Raw genomic sequence first — 18620 nt, forward strand, 5'->3', positions numbered from 1 at the left:
ATAAATTTATTACATGTATTTGAGATTAATCAATTATCGTATCACGTAATGTATGATTGTGCATAAATTCTGTAACATTTAGGTCGTAGAGAAAAAGCAATGTACCGTTATAAAAACAAAAGCTACACATTGTAACACAGGTAAACACCCGGGGCTATGACCTGGCAGCGGTCGCTATGACTACGCACAGTGTCAAGCGATAGTTTGTACAGCTGTCGACACGGGTGACTTGGCCCGACATTTTTTTCTCCTCGTGGTGAAAAAATCGTCCGGATTATTGAGGGAAATTTACTAATGAAAAGTACGTTCCCTTTCCACTGGTGAGTACAAATAACGTTACGGAAATCCGTTCCCGTGCATTTCCGTCCGCGCTGTGAGTTTTCCGGACTATCGGCGTCCGGATTATCGCGGGTCCACTGTAATGTGATTTAAATCGTGTTTTTATTTTTTGACGAGTTTATGGTCACTTGGTTACTTCGGTGAATCCAAATTTCAACAATCAAATTATTTTGTCACATGTAAAAAGATTGCAATAATACTATCTTTGAAAATATGTCTGTCAACCCACCGTAATAGTTAATTTGGTAGACTTACGAATCTTGGTTCATAACGGACTATCACACGTTTATCAGTTAACTTGATTGACAGCTGACACTTTTATAAGACGAGTCCGTACCCGACCGAGCAAGATACGTGTGTAATAGGACTATAGCAGGGTTATACCAGGGACATAGATATAGAATACTTCTGGAGAAAACTTGCTAAAAACCGACTATACATGATTTGATACACAATTTATTTCAAATATTTAATGAGTGAATGAGGAATGTATTCCGCTTTTTACATAGTTAAAACGCTAAAAGAGAACAAACAAAAACAATAATCGTTTTGTTATTAAAACAAAAAACTTTCTCGATAATAACTTATAACCCATCTTGAAAATCGAGTCGCCGCGGGTAAACTTTCAGACGCCTACTTTTACCAAAATCATCACATGTGATATAGGACCTATATACACTTTAGGTCCGACACCCATATGATCTACGAAATGACTTAACACATAGATGTAATGAAGACAAACTATTGTTTTCACTTATTTGACCATCGACGTGCATATATCAGTTAATCACGTGTAATAACAGGTCTCTGGTTTGACGATCCTTCTGAAATGAATTGAGAACAAATATCGTAAGATATCCCATCCTCGCTGTCGCTGGCCGTATTTTTCAAGGACTAAATACCAAGTCCGTGGTTGGAGGCCTAGCAGTCGAATTGCTGTAATCTACAAATATCAAAAAACAAAATCTTGCCTTATAAACGTGACCGTTGTGTAGACTTCCTGAACTTATTAAACACAGCGCCGTCTATTGAAGGTGAAAGGTCATCAAAGACAACGCGGATAGTCCGTACATGCAGAAGTCATGCAAAACGGTAAAAACATATCTACACTGTATTGTCGTTTAAAATCGAATAATCCAGTAGAATCTATTACAGTTTCAGCAAAATATAAAGTCTAGCGCACACAACTCGGCCGAGATTCACGTGTCACACCTACGTAACAGTTTTGGTGCTCTCGATCTGCTATCAATACACAGACACATATGTCGAGATCTCTCCGTTGGAAGTGAAAACAAACACCGTAATACAACTTTGTGTGTGACATTTTAATAATTCAGGTAAATACATCTCTCAGAAGATAGTCATATGGTTTTACAAGGTGATTTTAATTCACTTAGCAGCACATCTAGATACCTACCGATATGTACCCACAGCAAACGCAGCGCTGAATCGGGGACGACGTCCCCGGCTGTACATCAAAGGATTTTGATTTCAACTGTAAAAATAGTGGATGGAAATGAAAACAAAACAACCATAAATCAGTTGGTTCATATACATTTAATAATTCCATGGTCGTCAAGAGCTATGGTTCAACTAAACTTACAGCGCGTTCACTGTATGAAGCCTTTACTTGCCATCGTCACGGGGCACGTTTGACACACAGGTGAACGCGCTCAGCCGTGACGAGGCCATCGGCAAGTATTCTGAAACAGATGAACGATTTATAGTTACTAGCGGTCTACTTTTACCAATTAAACCAAATTATATATAATTAGTGGTAATTACTAAATTGTACTGGAAAGAATAAACAGCTAGTGGTAAGAATGATACATCCGTGGAAAGACTATTAAAGCAGTGGTAATAGGAAACATTTTGCGGAAATATAAAAAATCAAGTGGAAACTACTAAAAACCTCTGGTAGGTTAAGCCAAAAGTGGTAGGAATTTCCACTTTGGCGAGCGAATTTCCACTTTTCTAATCCCTAGTGTACCAGTTCAGACGGATTCAGTAATAAATACCAGTGATATTTGTATGTTTAAGCCTATACTCACTGCCTCATTTGGTATGCAAGTTATACAGCAAAGGCAATTCTAGTGTAGTACATATAAATGTATCTCAATTAGAAAATAGATCTATATATAGATAGTACAGGTATTCTAAGTCATGTGTGTCATACTTACAGTGAATCAGATCTAATGTACCGTTAAATTACTTATCTGTATATATATATATATATATATATGAAAATTTTAAAGGACGTTGTGCATTGTGCCTTGTTGATTTCATTATTTCTACTTCATATATATACATATACATATCATAAAATACATATTATATAAGAAAAAAATGAACATTAACGAAGAAGAAAAAAAACCTTTCAGAAGCCAAGTTATGAGAAGAAGCACAGAGCAAAAAGTATATATAATGCTTAAACAGGAGCATGGACAGAAAAATCATGACCTTATTAAAAGTGTAACCCTTCTAGTGGTAAAAGTGTGGGATATTCTGTGTGTAAAGTATTACAGATATTGATCTACGAACGTAAAGTTTTTCAAAAATATTTTTGTATGAGCATTTTTTCATTATTTTGGTAGTTCACACTTTCTTAAAATACCCATATAGATTAAACATTTCTTGAAACAATAAAAGACAAATTTTTTGTTTGGACTTTTGGATTGTTTTTATTTTGCAAGTCAGATCTTTTCGTTTCACTGATAATTATTATGTTGGCATGTTTTTAGCTCACCTGGACCGAAGGTCCGGTGAGCTTATGTCATGGCGCAGCGTCCGTCGTCCGTCGTCCGTCAGTCGTCCGTCAACATTAACTTCAAATCGCTACTAGTCAAGAAGTTCTAATTGGATTTTGACCAAATTTGGCCAGAAAGATCCTTGGCAGAAGGGGAACAAATTTTGCATAAATGGTGACTCTGTCTCCCGAGGGGCCAAAGGGGCAGGGCCCAATAGGGGAAAAAGAGGTAATTCCTTTAAATCGCTACTAGTCATAAAGTTATGAATGGACTTGAACCCAATTTGGTCAGAAACATCCTTGGAGGAAGGGAAACAGATTTTGCATAAATGGTGACTGACCTTAAAGGGGCCAAAGGGTCGGGGCCCAATAGGGGAAATAGAGGTAATTCCTTTAAATCGCTACTAGTCAAGAAGTTCTTATTGGATTTTAACCAAATTTGGCAAGAAACATCCTTGGCAGAAGGGGAACAGATTTTGCGTAAATGGTGACTCTGACCCCCGAGGGGCCAAAGGGGCGGGGCCCAAAAGGGGAAATAGAGGTAATTCCTTTAAATCGCTACTAGTCAAGAAGTTCTTATTGAATTATGACCAAATTTGGCCAGAAACATCCTTGGCAGAAGGGGAACAGATTTTGCATAAATGGTGACTCTGACCCCCGAGGGGCCAAAGGGGCGGGGCCCAATAGGGGAAATAGAGGTATTTCCTTTAAATCGCTACTAGTCATAAAGTTATGAATGGATTTGAACCCAAATTGGTCAGAAACATCCTTGGGGGAAGGGGGACAGATTTTGCATAAATGGTGGCTCTGACCCCTGAGGGACCAAAGGGACGGGGCCCCAATAGGGGAAATAGAGGTAATTCCTTTAAATCGCTACTAGTCATAAAGTTATGAATGGATTTGAACCCAACTTGGTCAGAGACATCCTTGGCAGAAGGGGAACAGATTTTGCATAAATGGTGACTCTGACCTTCGAGGGGCCAAAGGGGCGGGGCCCAATAGGGGATAAAGAGGTAATTCCTTTAAATCGCTACTTGTCATAAAGTTATCAATGGATTTGAACCCAACTTGGTCAGAGACATCCTTGAGGGAAGGGGAACAGGTTTTGCATAAATGGTGGCTCTGACCCCCGAGGAGCCAAAGGGGCGGGGCCCAATAGGGGAAATAGAGGTAATTCCTTTAAATCGCTGCTTGTCATAAAGTTATGAATGGACTTGAACCCAATTTGGTCAGAGACATCCGACGGGGAAGGGGAACAAATTTTGCATAAATGGTGACTCTGACCCCCGAGGGGCAAAAGGGGCGGGGCCCAATAGGGGAAATAGAGGTAATTCCTTTAAATCGCTACTAGTCATTAAGTTATGAAAGGATTTGAACTCAATTTGGTCAGAAACATCCTTGGGGGAAGGGGAACAGATTTTGCATAAATGGTGGCTCTGACCTTAAAGGGGCCAAAGGGGCGGGCCCAATAGGGGAAATAGAGGTAATTCATTTAAATCGCTACTGGTCATAAAGTTATGAATGGATTTTAATCCAATTTGGTCAGAGACATCCTTGGGGGAAGGGGAACAGATTTTGCATAAATGGTGGCTCTGACCCCAAAGGGGCCAAAAGGGCGGGGCCCAATAGGGGAAATAGAGGTAATTCCTTCAAATCGCTACTTGTCATAAAGTTATGAATGGATTTGAACCCAATTTGGTCAGGAACATCCTTGGGGGAATTCGAAGGGGAACAGATTTGGCATAAATGGTGGCTCTGACCCCAAAGGGGCCAAAGGGGCGGGGCCCAATAGGGGAAATAGAGGTAATTCCTTCAAATCGCTACTTGTCATAAAGTTATGAATGGATTTGAACCCAATTTGGTCAGGAACATCCTTGGGGGAAGGGGAACAGATTTTGCATAAATGGTGACTTTGACCCTCCGAGGGGCCAAAAGGGTGGGGCCCAATAGGGGAAATAGAGGTAATTCCTTTAAATCGCTACTAGTTATAAAGTGATTAATGCATGCATGTTCTAAAAACAATTCTTGAGGTCTTTCAGACCTTTAGAGAGTCTGGACTTCATTAATCTTTAAAGCAGTTCGGATTCCCACACTATAACCATATTTAGCATTGTTAGAGATTTACAAATAAAACAAATTCAATATGAACATTATTTTGACATTTGGTCTAATCCAACCAGGTGAGTGATACAGGCCACATGGGCCTCTTGTTTATAAGCCTGAAACTGCTTATCAAAATTTATTCAAATGAATGCCCAGGGATTATAAATAAGTCGAATTCAAAATTCAAAGCTTTAATATTTCAATTTTTCTACCATGTAATACCATGATTTGAAAAGCCATTCTTCACAATTCCCAACATGACTTGTTTAAATTTTTCCACTTGGAGGTCAGGTGGCACAGTGGTAACACACTTGCCTTTCACATTAGGTGGCAGGGTTCGATTTTCCTATCAGATGTGAAAAAGGTATGGGTCACCTGCCTGACAACATGTTTTTTCTTTGGGTACTCTGGTTTCATTCCTTAAAAAGACCCTGCTTCGGCTTCCATCTGGGCCAACAAGAGTGATTAATTAAGTTAATATAACTTGTTTTGCAATGGTTGTAAATCAAAATAAAGTTCACATGTTTTTCCATTTTTATTTCCAGGGCATTGACGATGTCTATCGGTTTGCCATATTCTTTATAGTGTTCGCGCTCATCCTTGTACAGTTTATCCTAACATGGTTTGTGGACAGAAGAAAAAATGAATTTGTACCGACCGCTGTAGTTCATGATGTAAGTACTTATAACCACAGTGCTGTTATAGTGGTATAACCGCAGTGCTGTTATAGTGGTATAACCACAGTGCTGTTATAGTGGTATGACTGCTGTATACATTTTTACAATTTCTCCAGGATGTTATGTAGCAGTTGTTCCAGTCGACCAAATTCACACAATCACGCCTTGTTAACTGTCTGCACTGAAAACTTGTACACATTTGTGTGTATGATATAAATATTCGCACAATTATGCCTTGTTAACTTTAATTCTGCATTGAAAACTTATACAACAATTGTGTATAATATACATAGTTATTTACTTGGTATTTATTTTTGTGCTAAATTTTGATTAAAAATAGTTTGATGATAGTGAATATATATTATAGCAAAATTTAATTCCAGTGAATATTTCATTTACCAACAGTATAGAAATTGTGTTATTATTGTGGCAAAATGTTCACAGACAAAATTTCATTTTCAGTAGTTAAAAGTTATTAAAATCAGCTGTAGAAATTTACTCTACTTGACCATTTAGCTTTAAAGGAAAGATAATTCTGAAAAATAAATCTGATTAAAGTTACAGATTTACCTTTGGTCCATTATTGAAACGAAGTAAAAATTTATAGCTAATTAACAGAGACTAGATATATTATCCAATCAGATTTATACCAAAAACATGTGTAATATTTTAAGTAATTTTTGAGATTGTACACAACAAAAAGGAAACTAAACAATCTCATATGATTAATAAAGTTTTGAAATTTCAAATGCATTTTTAATGGTTACGATTTCAGGACATTCTGAAATGATTATAACCTATCCTAGCTATAGCCCTGACATATTATTTTGTTGTAGAAACCATGTCCTGAGGCAGACTCCTCCTTTATATCAAGGATCAGTTTTTGGTGGTTTTCAAGGTATGCAAATGAGCAAAATTGTCTGATAAGTCAACATATGTTTAAAAAATATCTAATAAATATTAACGACCAAGTTAAAGAATGCTCATATTTCCACAAATGAGATGAAATTTTATTTCATGACTATTAAAACTTAAAGATCTTATTTATTATTTTTGCTTTTTTTTGATGCTGATATTTCCTGTGTTATTTTTTTGTTTCCTCAAATGTAAAAAAGTTAATTCACTATAAAGCTAGACCTTTTGTAGTAGACATTCCTCTGTTTTTACAGTATTGTGGTACAGGGGTATAAGCGGGCGTTGGATAGGAATGATCTTTTTGCCATGAATGAAGAGGATATGTGTAGCAGTATTATTCCACACTTTGACAAGTACTGGCAACAGGAGATTGAGAAAGAGAAAAGGTTTGTTAAATAACTCTTTGATAGGATATTTAAAGTTGATGAATATTTCAAGATTTAGTAAGCGCTAATCCAGTAGAATATATATCCAATGCATGTTGGACATAAAAGAAATCCTGGCTTGTCATTGTAGAGTTTGAATAAAATAACTTTTTATTCTTGTTTGACAAATCTGTAGTCCTCCCATTGATTAGATTTTTTTAGCATAGCCTTAATGCTCTATTGAAATATAAGTATGTGTTTACATCCATTCTCAAGAGTTTAGTTTCATTGATATCAAGCCAGATATGAAATTATTTCACAACCAGAAAAATATATGGTTAACAATAGTCAACAAAGTTTGGGACATCTCTATCATACCTTTCAACATTATTTGATGTATTTCAGTTCAAATCGATACGCAGAAACTCCCAGTACAGATGGCATTGAGTTACAGACAAGACAACGACAGGGAGAAACCTACACAGAGGTTCATGTCGCTGATGGAAAACCTCCCTACAAAGCCAAGCTACTCATCTGCCTCATCAAAGCATTCTGGCCAATGTTTCTTCTGTCTGGTCTCTTTAAACTTATCTACGACATCCTGCAATTTGTTAGTCCACTCATCCTCAAGTAAGTTGTTTGTTAATTCACTCATCCTCAAGTAAGTTGTTTGTTAGTCCACTCATCCTCAAGTAAGTTGTTTGTTAGTCCACTCATCCTCAAGAAAGTTGTTTATTAGTCCACTCATCCTCAAGTAAGTTGTTTGTTAGTCCACTCATCCTCAAGTAAGTTGTTTGTTAGTCCACTTATCCTCAAGTTAGTTGTTTGTTAGTCCACTCATCCTCAAGTAAGTTGTTTGTTAGTCCACTCATTCTCAAGTAAGTTGTTTATTAGTCCACTCATCCTCAAGTAAGTTGTTTGTTAGTCCACTTATCCTCAAGTAAGTTGTTTGTTAGTCCACTCATCCTCAAGTAAGTTGTTTATTAGTCCACTCATCCTCAAGTTAGTTGTTTGTTAGTCCACTCATCCTCAAGAAAGTTGTTTATTAGTCCACTCATCCTCAAGTAAGTTGTTTGTTAGTCCACTCATCCTCAAGTAAGTTGTTTGTTAGTCCACTCATCCTCAAGAAAGTTGTTTATTAGTCCACTCATCCTCAAGGAAGTTGTTTGTTAGTCCACTCATCCTCAAGTAAGTTGTTTGTAAGTCACTCATCCTCAAGTAAGTTGTTTGTTAGTCCATTCATCCTCAAGTAAGTTGTTTGTTAGTCCACTCATCCTCAGGTAAGTTGTTTGTTAGTCCACTCATCCTCAAGTAAGTTGTTTGTTAGTCCAATCATCCTCAAGTAAGTTGTTTGTTAGTCCACTCATCCTCAAGTAAGTTGTTTGTTAGTCCACTCATCCTCAAGTAAGTGGTTTGTTAGTCCACTCATCCTCAAGTAAGTGGTTTGTTAGTCCACTCATCCTCGAGTAAGTTGTTTGTTAGTCCACTCATCCTCAAGTTAGTTGTTTGTTAGTCCACTCATCCTCAAGAAAGTTGTTTGTTAGTCCACTCATCCTCAAGTAAGTTGTTTGTTAGTCCACTCATCCTCAAGTAAGTTGTTTGTTAGTCCACTCATCCTCAAGTAAGTGGTTTGTTAGTCCACTCATCCTCAAGTAAGTGGTTTGTTAGTCCACTCATCCTCGAGTAAGTTGTTTGTTAGTCCACTCATCCTCAAGTTAGTTGTTTGTTAGTCCACTCGTCCTCAAGTTAGTTGTTTGTTAGTCCACTCATCCTCAAGTTAGTTGTTTGTTAGTCCACTCATCCTCAGATAAGTTGTTCGATAAATGACTGAGGTAAATCCCCGACAATCAGTAGTATTGATACTGAAACTGATTTTTTCTTATGATTCAAATTGTTTGCTATGAATATTTTAAAAAATATCTTTTGTCACAGAAATATGTATCAGATCATAATTTTCAATATAGATTTTATCTACAATATATCTTAATCTTTTTAATCGAAAATGTTAAAATCTTAACTGTTACAGTGGAGATTTACAAGGTGTATTGGTTCTCACATTGATGGAACATCTATCTAGTTAGGAAAAAATGTTTGAAAGTTGAAAATGTTTGGAGAATTCAAACTGTATTCAGGTGAATATTACAAAGCTTTTTATTAGCAAAAACTGCTGAAAGTTGAAAATGAAAACGATTACAATAGCACTGAGGATATGAATGCTTAAATTTCAGACTGCTGATCATGTTTACACGAGATAAAACAGAGTACCAGTGGCGCGGTTATCTCTATGCAGTGTTGATGTTTCTCGTGGCGTTTGTACAGTCCTTTATTCTCCACCAGTACTTCCACATTGCTCAGCTACTGGGCATGAGACTCAGGACTGCCATAATTACCATTGTCTACAGAAAGGTAACTACAGGGGCCCAAAACTATTGTTACGTATTGTGTTGTTATAAGATCTATTGTTCTCTTGGGTGGGTGGCACACTCTTGGGTGGGTGGCACAGTAGTAACACACTTGAGCCGGGGTTTGATTCACCGATCGGACATAAACAATTATTAGGTCATCTGTCTAACCGTATGGGTTTTCCCTTGGTACTTTAGTTTTCTCCCACAGCAAGACCGCTCATGTACTTCCATTGTAACCATTTTGTTTGGTTTGTTTTTGTTTAACGTCCAATTAACAGTCAGGGTCATTTAAGGACGTGCCAGGTTTTGGAGGTGGAGGAAAGCCGGAGTACCCGGAGACCATTGCGGCCAACAAGCTCGATTAATATAATGTGTTCTAATATAATTATATATTTCACAATTGCTGTAAAATAAAAAAAAAGTTAACTTTTTTTTTATTGTTCTCGGTTTATTATGGAATCAACATCTGCTCTTTTTAGTCCTTCATATTATCTGTTCAAGTTGCTGTTCAAATACTATTACATATCACCAGAAAATTCTTGTGGGTGATTACCAAAGAAAAAATTCTAAAACTTTTCCATGTATGCTCCTCATAGTGCCTAATTATACATATTACATTTAAAGACTAATTTGAAACCAAGATGGCAAACAGGCAGCTATCTATTTTGAGAGTTTGAGTTTGCACAATTTCTTGAGAAATGTATCACGACAGTTGTGTCTTTTTCCAAGATGAAATGTTAGTGTTTTCTAGTTAAGCAAAATAAGTTTTGAGATTGATTGGAATAGTAAAATTGCTGACAGGTAGCCATCTTGCAATCAGACAATTTGTTTCCACATAATTTCGTAGAAATAACTTATTAAATTTTCCCCAAATTTCTTTGTCTATAGTTGTGCCTGTTCAGCTTTGGAATTTATAAGCAGAACAAAATCACAATAAGAAAAAACTTCAGAGATAAACATTGTACGTAGAACCAATATAAATGTTATACAGTCAAGAGTATTGGCTCCAAAATCCCTCCGAAATCCCCTTTTAGAATTGCCGTATGTTGACAAACATTTCTCTTGTGATTAACCTTATTGTGATTTGGTTTCTGACCTGTTTTTTGTCAGATGTTACTGTTATCCAATGCGGCTCGTCGTACGTCTACAGTCGGGGAAATCGTAAACCTGATGTCTGTAGATGCCCAGAGGTTTATGGATCTGATGACGTACTTCCACACGATTTGGTCTGGCCCCTTCCAGATTGCAGTATCCCTGTACTTCCTGTGGCAGACACTTGGCCCGTCCGTACTGGCTGGGACGGGAGTTATGATTATCATGATTCCAGTCAATGCTGTTATTGCCAAAAAGACGCGAGACCTTCAGGTAATGTTTGGCGTAATAATAAAAGAATTTTTGTTATAAGATTGCTACTATGTATAACAGCATATATATAAAAATGCATCTTGTCATTCGATATTGATTTTTATGTTGTATTACTAATGATAAATCAAATTTAGAATAACAGCATCTTTCTTAACTTTAAACTGTAATCATTGGCTGTTTTTTTTTAGATGAAACAAATGAGATTGAAAGACTCCAGAATCAAATTGATGAATGAAGTCCTCAATGGCATCAAGGTAAGTACATTTTAAAATGTCTCATTAATCTGTGTTGAAATGTAGCCACTTATGAAAGGAATTAGATAGTGACTGGATTATCAAGGATAAGACATTACAGTCGGGTGTTCAGCTGCTGGGCATGAAACTCAGGACTGCCATAATTACTATACAGAACGGTAATTACAGGGATGCCAAAGTATTGTTATTACATATTGTGTTACAAGATCTATTGTTCTCCTGATCGGGAGGCACAATGGTAATACACTTGCCTTTCACCTAAGCGGCTTGGGTTTGATTCCCCATTCAGACGTGAAAAGGTATGGGGTCACCTGCCCGACCACGTGGGTTTTCCCCTGGTTCTCTGATTTACTCCCACAGTAAGACCCCTCGATGTTATTAAAAGGTTAAGGTTTAGTGTTTAAATTTAAGTACAAGTGGGACAAATCAGCTGTATATGATGGTGTATAATTCTTTTTTTTGGCTCTACTGTAATTTGTATTGAAAGTCACTAATGTATTGTGTGTATATTGTACAATATGTTGGAAAATGTCTTAATCCGGTTTTAAATGCCACAGGGGAGGGAACCTTTTCTCTTTCAGGATAAATATATCCTGAGGATATATTTACCTGAATATATATTTACCTGAGGATATTTACAACTTTGATATATTTACCTGAGGATATTTACAACTTTGATATATTTACCTGAGGATATTTACAACTTTGATATATTTACCTGAGGATATTTACAACTTTGATATATTTACCTGAGGATATTTACAACTTTGATATATTCACCTGAGGATATATTCACCTGAGGATATATTTACCTGCAGATATATTTACCTGAGGATATATTTACCTGAGGATATATACCATATATCAATGTAACTAGTTTTAGTTACCCTGTCTATAGGTGCTGAAGCTGTATGCCTGGGAGAAATCGTTTGAGAAACAGGTGTTGGATATTCGTAACAAAGAGCTACAGGTCCTGAAGAGGATGGCCTACCTAAATGCTGCAGTGTCATTCACCTGGACCACAGCACCTTTCCTGGTAAGTAAATTACCATTATATGCTGTTGGGGGTCTACCTTGTTCTGTTAAGTGTGTATCTATGATGATGTTCCTCTGAGGGATCAGTGTCATTGTAGGGTAGGGGCTGCCATTTTCTCTTCAGTGAGTTCCTCATCCTGTAGTGACACTATGGTTCTCTGTGGGTGTCTTCCTTGACGACTGGCTTGAGTATAGAGAACATTTATCTAAATAGAGAACGTATGTTTGCAGGTGTCCTTGGTGACCTTTGCTGTGTATGTGATGGTGGATTCTAACAATGTCCTGGATGCAGAGAAAGCCTTCGTTTCTCTGTCTCTCTTCAACATCCTGCGCTTCCCTCTATCTATGCTTCCTCAGGTCATCTCCAGTATTGTACAGGTAAGTCAAGGTCATCTCTATTATTGTACAGGTAAGTCAAGGTCATCTCCAGTATTGTACAGGTAAGTCAAGGTCATCTCTATTATTGTACAGGTAAGTCAAGGTCATCTCTATTATTGTACAGGTAAGTCAAGGTCATCTCTATTATTGTACAGATAAGTCAAGGTCATCTCCAGTATTGTACAAGTAAGTCAAGGTCATTTCCCTACACTGTACAGGTAAGTTAAGGTCATCTCCAGCATTGTCAGTGAATACATGTTATTCAATGGCGTTTTCTCATAATTGACAAACCAGCAAACTTTATTTGAAGCAAAATCACATTGTTTTTGTTCCTGATAATTAGTCTTAACATCTAACATCAGATATGAATTACATTTTCCAGGTCAGTGTGTCTTTAAAGAGATTGCAGCACTTCTTAGACAATGAACAACTAGACATATTCAGTATAGAAAAGGACCCCTCTGCTAGTAAGTTGTTACTTTACACTGACTGTGTATTAAAGTCTGATACATAAGCTTGATGCCTTTGATATTGGTTTAAAAGTGAAACATGTTGGTTGACCTTTACCGTATAGAAAAATGTATCATTTTGCTTACAGTGAAGAAATATCTGAAATAATCATAAAAAAAAATCACATATTTTTTTTACTTGAACTTTTTTCCAATAACTTCAATGTTTAGTATATCAGGACATTGGACCAATAACAACCTAGGATAAAGTCCTGACAAGTTTGTCCAAGCCTTGACTTAACTAATGATACAGGCCTATTGGGCCTGTTGTTTGGTCAACAATAATGGTGATTAGTGTATAATGGATTTGATCACACCAAACATAACATAATACTTTATAATTCATGTCAGTTTTATACAGTATAAACATCCAAGTTATTTGATTGATATAATGTTTATCTGACCAATCCCGAGGTGAAACCATCAGCGAACATTAAATGTTATTTCCTCTGCAGAACATGCCATCACCATAGAGAAAGGCACCTTTACCTGGGAAAAGGAGGCTGAAACCCCTACACTTAGAGAGTAAGTTTAGTATATACTACCCTCAATAGAGAGTAAGTAAAGTATATACTACCCTCAATAGAGAGTAAGTTTGTATATCCTACCCTCAATAGAGAGTAAGTAAAGTATATACTACCCTCAATAGAGAGTAATTAGTACAGTCAAACCTGCTCTAATGTCACATTTCACACAACATACAGAATGTTGTGTCACATTTCACACAGCATACAAAATGTTGTGTCACATTTCACACACCATACAGAATGTTGTGTCACATTTCACACAGCATACAGAATGTTGTCTCATTTCACACATCATACAGAATGTTGTGTCACATTTCACACAGCATACAGAATGTTGTGTCACATTTCACACGGCATACAGGATGTTGTCACATTTCACACATCATACATGTGTGTAGTGTCACATGGTTTACACGTTATATACTGTTGTCTCACAATGTGACTGCCCTGTAGGTAGGGCGTAAGAATTGTACCTGTTGCCCCCATTGCATGATCGTAAGAGGCGACTAAATTTGGGATCTTATCTTTTCTCTTCTTTCTTAACAACTTTCTTCTTCCTAATGTCTCCCTTGACAATGCCTCACTTTTTGCCTTTAGTTGAGCGGTCGCCGCTGTGAGGAAGGTTTTGGGTTCTGTCCCCTAGCCGAGACATACCAGAGTCTTTAAAAATGGTAGTTGCTACTCCTGCTTAGCGCTCAGCATATTTGGAGTGGGACGACTAGTTCACCCGTTGTCAGTATAATGTGACCGGGTGGGGTGTGCTGCTGTGTGTCTTCGGCAGTATGCTTCAGTGAGATAGCACTATAAATCGGCAAAAGTTCTGGCCTATCACAAGGAGACTTAACACTAACATACCGCAGCCTCCCAAAACACACATACGCACTCACCACATGCATACATGTCGTACGGACGGGAGGCCGTCCTTAAATGACCTTAGCTGTTAATAGGACGTTAAGCAAAATAAACCAAACCAAACCAAACTCACAATGTGATGTCACTAGTCACAAAGACTATGATGACATACTCATACCATCACATTTCACACCCCCATCATAATCTTGTGTCAAAAGTCATTTAGCATGAAGAATATTGGGATCCGTATCATACAGAAAGTTATCTATCAAATTAAATACATATATGTGTTTTCATTTTTTATCCAGAATTAACATGGAAATACCTGAAGGATCACTGGTTGCTGTGGTTGGGACAGTCGGTTCAGGAAAGTCCTCCATCCTGTCCGCAATTCTTGGAGAAATGGAGAAACTCAAGGGCAAAGCCAATGTCAAAGTCAGTATCTACTAATGTCAAAGTCAGTATCTACTAATGTCAAAGTCAGTATTTACTAATGTCAAAGTCAGTATTTACTAATGTCAAAGTCAGTATCTACTAATGTCAAAGTCAGTATCTACTAATGTCAAAGTCAGTATCTACTAATGTCAAAGTCAGTATCTACTAATGTCAAAGTCAGTATCTACTAATGTCAAAGTCAGTATCTACTAATGTCAAAGTCAGTATCTACTAATGTCAAAGTCAGTGTTTACTAATGTCAAAGTCAGTATTTACTAATGTCAAAGTCAGTATCTACTAATGTCAAAGTCAGTATCTACTAATGTCAAAGTCAGTATCTACTAATGTCAAAGTCAGTGTTTACTAATGTCAAAGTCAGTGTTTACTAATGTCAAAGTCAGTATCTACTAATGTCAAAGTCAGTATTTACTAATGTCAAAGTCAGTATTTACTAATGTCAAAGTCAGTGTTTACTAATGTCAAAGTCAGTATCTACTAATGTCTAAGTCAGTGTTTACTAATGTCAAAGTCAGTATTTACTAATGTCAAAGTCAGTGTTTACTAATATCAAAGTCAGTATTTACTAATGTTAAAGTCAGTATTTACTAATGTCAAAGTCAGTATTTACTAATGTCAAAGTCAGTATTTACTAATGTCAAAGTCAGTATTTACTAATGTCAAAGTCAGTATTTACTAATGTCAAAGTCAGTATTTACTAATGTTAAAGTCAGTATTTACTAATGTCAAAGTCAGTATTTACTAATGTCAAAGTCAGTATTTACTAATGTCAAAGTCAGTATTTACTAATGTCAAAGTCAGTATTTACTAATGTCAAAGTCAGTATTTACTAATGTCAAAGTCAGTATTTACTAATGTCAAAGTCAGTATTTACTAATGTCAAAGTCAGTATCTACTAATGTCAAAGTCAGTCTCTACTAATGTCAAAGTCAGTATCTACTAATGTCAAAGTCAGTATTTACTAATGTCAAAGTCAGTATTTACTAATGTCAAAGTCAGTATCTACTAATGTCAAAGTCAGTCTCTACTAATGTCAAAGTCAGTATTTACTAATGTCAAAGTCAGTATTTACTAATGTCAAAGTCAGTATTTACTAATGTCAAAGTCAGTATCTACTAATGTCAAAGTCAGTATTTACTAATGTCAAAGTCAGTATTTACTAATGTCAAAGTCAGTATTTACTAATGTCAAAGTCAGTATTTACTAATGTCAAAGTCAGTATTTACTAATGTCAAAGTCAGTATTTACTAATGTCTAAGTTCTTTTTTCTCACATACCTCTCATTGCTGCTAGGGAGATATAGTTCTGTCATGCACAGAGTATGGAAAAACAACTGACACATGTATGATGTCATAATAATCAAATGTTAACATGACTTCATTGTATTGTTTCCGTTTTTATTGTTTTTGTCATAAAATTGTTGTGAATGGCAAATTCCCCGTTCTCAATCTTGAAGTTTTTAAATTTTTCGTAGACAAATTAGATTTTTTACTCTGATTGGAAAAAGGTTTATATGTGAGAAAGATATTCAAACATAGGTCTGTTTCGTGGACAGGGATATCTCAACCCTCATGTAAGAGTTTGGTTGGCTTTCATGAAATTGATGTAAGAGTCTGTTTATCAAAATAAAGCCCGGAAATTTGAACAGTTTTTCTGTTGCACATGTTCAACCACTCTGTAAAACAGTGTTTTTCTTCAGCTGGTTTAACAGACTTTACATGACTATAGATTATATTTTGTCTCTCATTTAGTGTGATGCCATGTGACACTTCCTCTTTGGTCATTATGAAATTACAGACCAACTTGTATGTGCATGTACCATGCAATCACTATTGGTTTGATGTCTAAAATGCTTCCAATTTAGAAGGTGTCTGACAAGATTGCTTTCTCTTTAGGCCGAGCAAGTTTATTAATTAGCTACCATTTTCTCTGTTAACTTTAGTTATTTTGATGTGATTTTCAAAATAGGTATATATTTTGCTTTAGTTCTGTAACTTAAAAAAATGATTTTAATTCCAGGGTTCCATAGCTTATGTGGCCCAGCAAGCCTGGATCCAGAATGCAACAGTACAGGACAACATTTTATTTGGCAAGACCAAGTATCAGACACAGTATTCCAATATCTTGGACGCTTGTGCCTTGAAGACAGACCTAGAAATATTGCCTGCTGGTGATCTGACAGAAATAGGGGAAAAGGTGATAATACCAGATTCAAGCTAGGAATTGAAGATCATTTATCAGAAGTTTTTTTTTCTTCTTTTTTTGCTATATGAATAAAAAATATTAATATAAATCTTTGAAAAAAATAAATATGGATTTAAAAGTTTCTAATTGCTTAGAATTAATGTAGTCGATGCGTCTTTCCAAGGGACTAACATAAAAAAGTCACATAAGACAGTTAGTCACTTGACACAGTCTGGGTCCATCCAGTGACAAATGTATCACAAATTGTATACCGTTAGTCTCCATGCTTATATTAAATTGGAAGCAAAACTCTTTTTAATGTAATTAACAAAACATGTTTTGAACAAATTTTTAAATTAATTAAAATAAATACATGTACATACAAATAAAATCAGTTACATTGTGCATAATAAAAAAGCTGCTAATTGATACCATAAAAACCTGTGTAATTTACGCAGTTTTTTTGTACTGAAATAAAGTTTAAATTTGTTTGGTAGGGTATTAACTTGAGTGGTGGACAGAAGCAGCGAGTCAGTCTGGCACGTGCCGTATACCAAGATGCCGATATCTATCTCCTTGACGATCCCCTCAGTGCCGTTGACGCGCATGTTGGCAAGCACATCTTTGATGAGGTGATTGGACCAAACGGAATTCTAAGGGAGAAGGTGAGAACAGATTTCACATACAGTATAGGCCACACATGACAGGGTAGGCTAGTTGTAGGACACAAGACTATGTGAAGGAAGGATTGCTAGTTAAATCCTAGCTCGAGCACTGTGTTGTATCCTTGAACAAGACATTTCGCTCTGTTGTGCTCCATTTGACTCAGTTCTAATAGAGTATATGGTATAGCAGTTCAAGTAATCTCCTGTGGAAGCTGTTAATACCTAATAGCTGTATGCTCCTCATGGAGTTGAATAAGACGTATGTTAGTTGCTAAAGGCCTGATAACCAGGGATAAGGATTTGGGGAATGATTTGAGATAGCTAAGAAAATAAAAATTATTATGATTATTATTTTAGATTTATTATTATCTACTGTGTAAAATTAAAATCTCACCAATACTTCTAAAGAATAAGTTTGACCCCTTTCAAATTAAATTTTCAACATACCTTAAAAAATGTGCCCCTTCTATATCACATCTTCCAGACACGGGTATTGGTAACACATGGCATTGGCTTTCTGCCCAAAGTGGACCTCATTGTGGTCCTTGTCAACGGTCAGATCTCCGAGGTCGGATCATTCCAGGAACTGATCAGCCATCCTGGTGCCTTCGCAGAGTTCCTTAAGAGCTATCTGACTGAGGAACTAGACAATGAAGATGTGGAGTTAGATCTCGAGGAAATTGAAGGTGGGTCATCGTTCATCTCATGTCTTAAATGTTAATAAAAAAGATACAGAATTAAATTTTACACATCTGAGATAGTTTACCGAAAGAAATTCATTTTCTTCTTGTCAGAAATTGCTAAGAACAGAACTAGTATCATACACTCTGTAATACACTATAAAGGAA

General features: G+C 36.4%; 1 protein-coding gene across 1 annotated transcript; it reads left to right on the forward strand.

Annotated features, from left to right (window-relative positions):
• Positions 1 to 5733: 5733 nt before the first annotated feature.
• LOC117318496 (multidrug resistance-associated protein 1-like) lies at positions 5734 to 18458 on the forward strand (the record flags this gene model as incomplete). The annotated part of the gene is made up of 15 exons (XM_033873474.1): positions 5734 to 5862; positions 6702 to 6763; positions 7035 to 7166; positions 7551 to 7775; positions 9374 to 9551; positions 10661 to 10915; positions 11104 to 11169; positions 12068 to 12205; positions 12436 to 12582; positions 12965 to 13049; positions 13547 to 13616; positions 14779 to 14905; positions 16943 to 17119; positions 17605 to 17772; positions 18257 to 18458. Coding segments are annotated over 15 exons (2161 nt in total), but the record flags the coding sequence as incomplete, so codon positions are not given.
• Positions 18459 to 18620: the final 162 nt, after the last annotated feature.

Source organism: Pecten maximus, unplaced genomic scaffold, assembly GCF_902652985.1.
Source record: "Pecten maximus unplaced genomic scaffold, xPecMax1.1, whole genome shotgun sequence".
NCBI classification, from domain to species: Eukaryota; Metazoa; Mollusca; class Bivalvia; order Pectinida; family Pectinidae; genus Pecten; species Pecten maximus.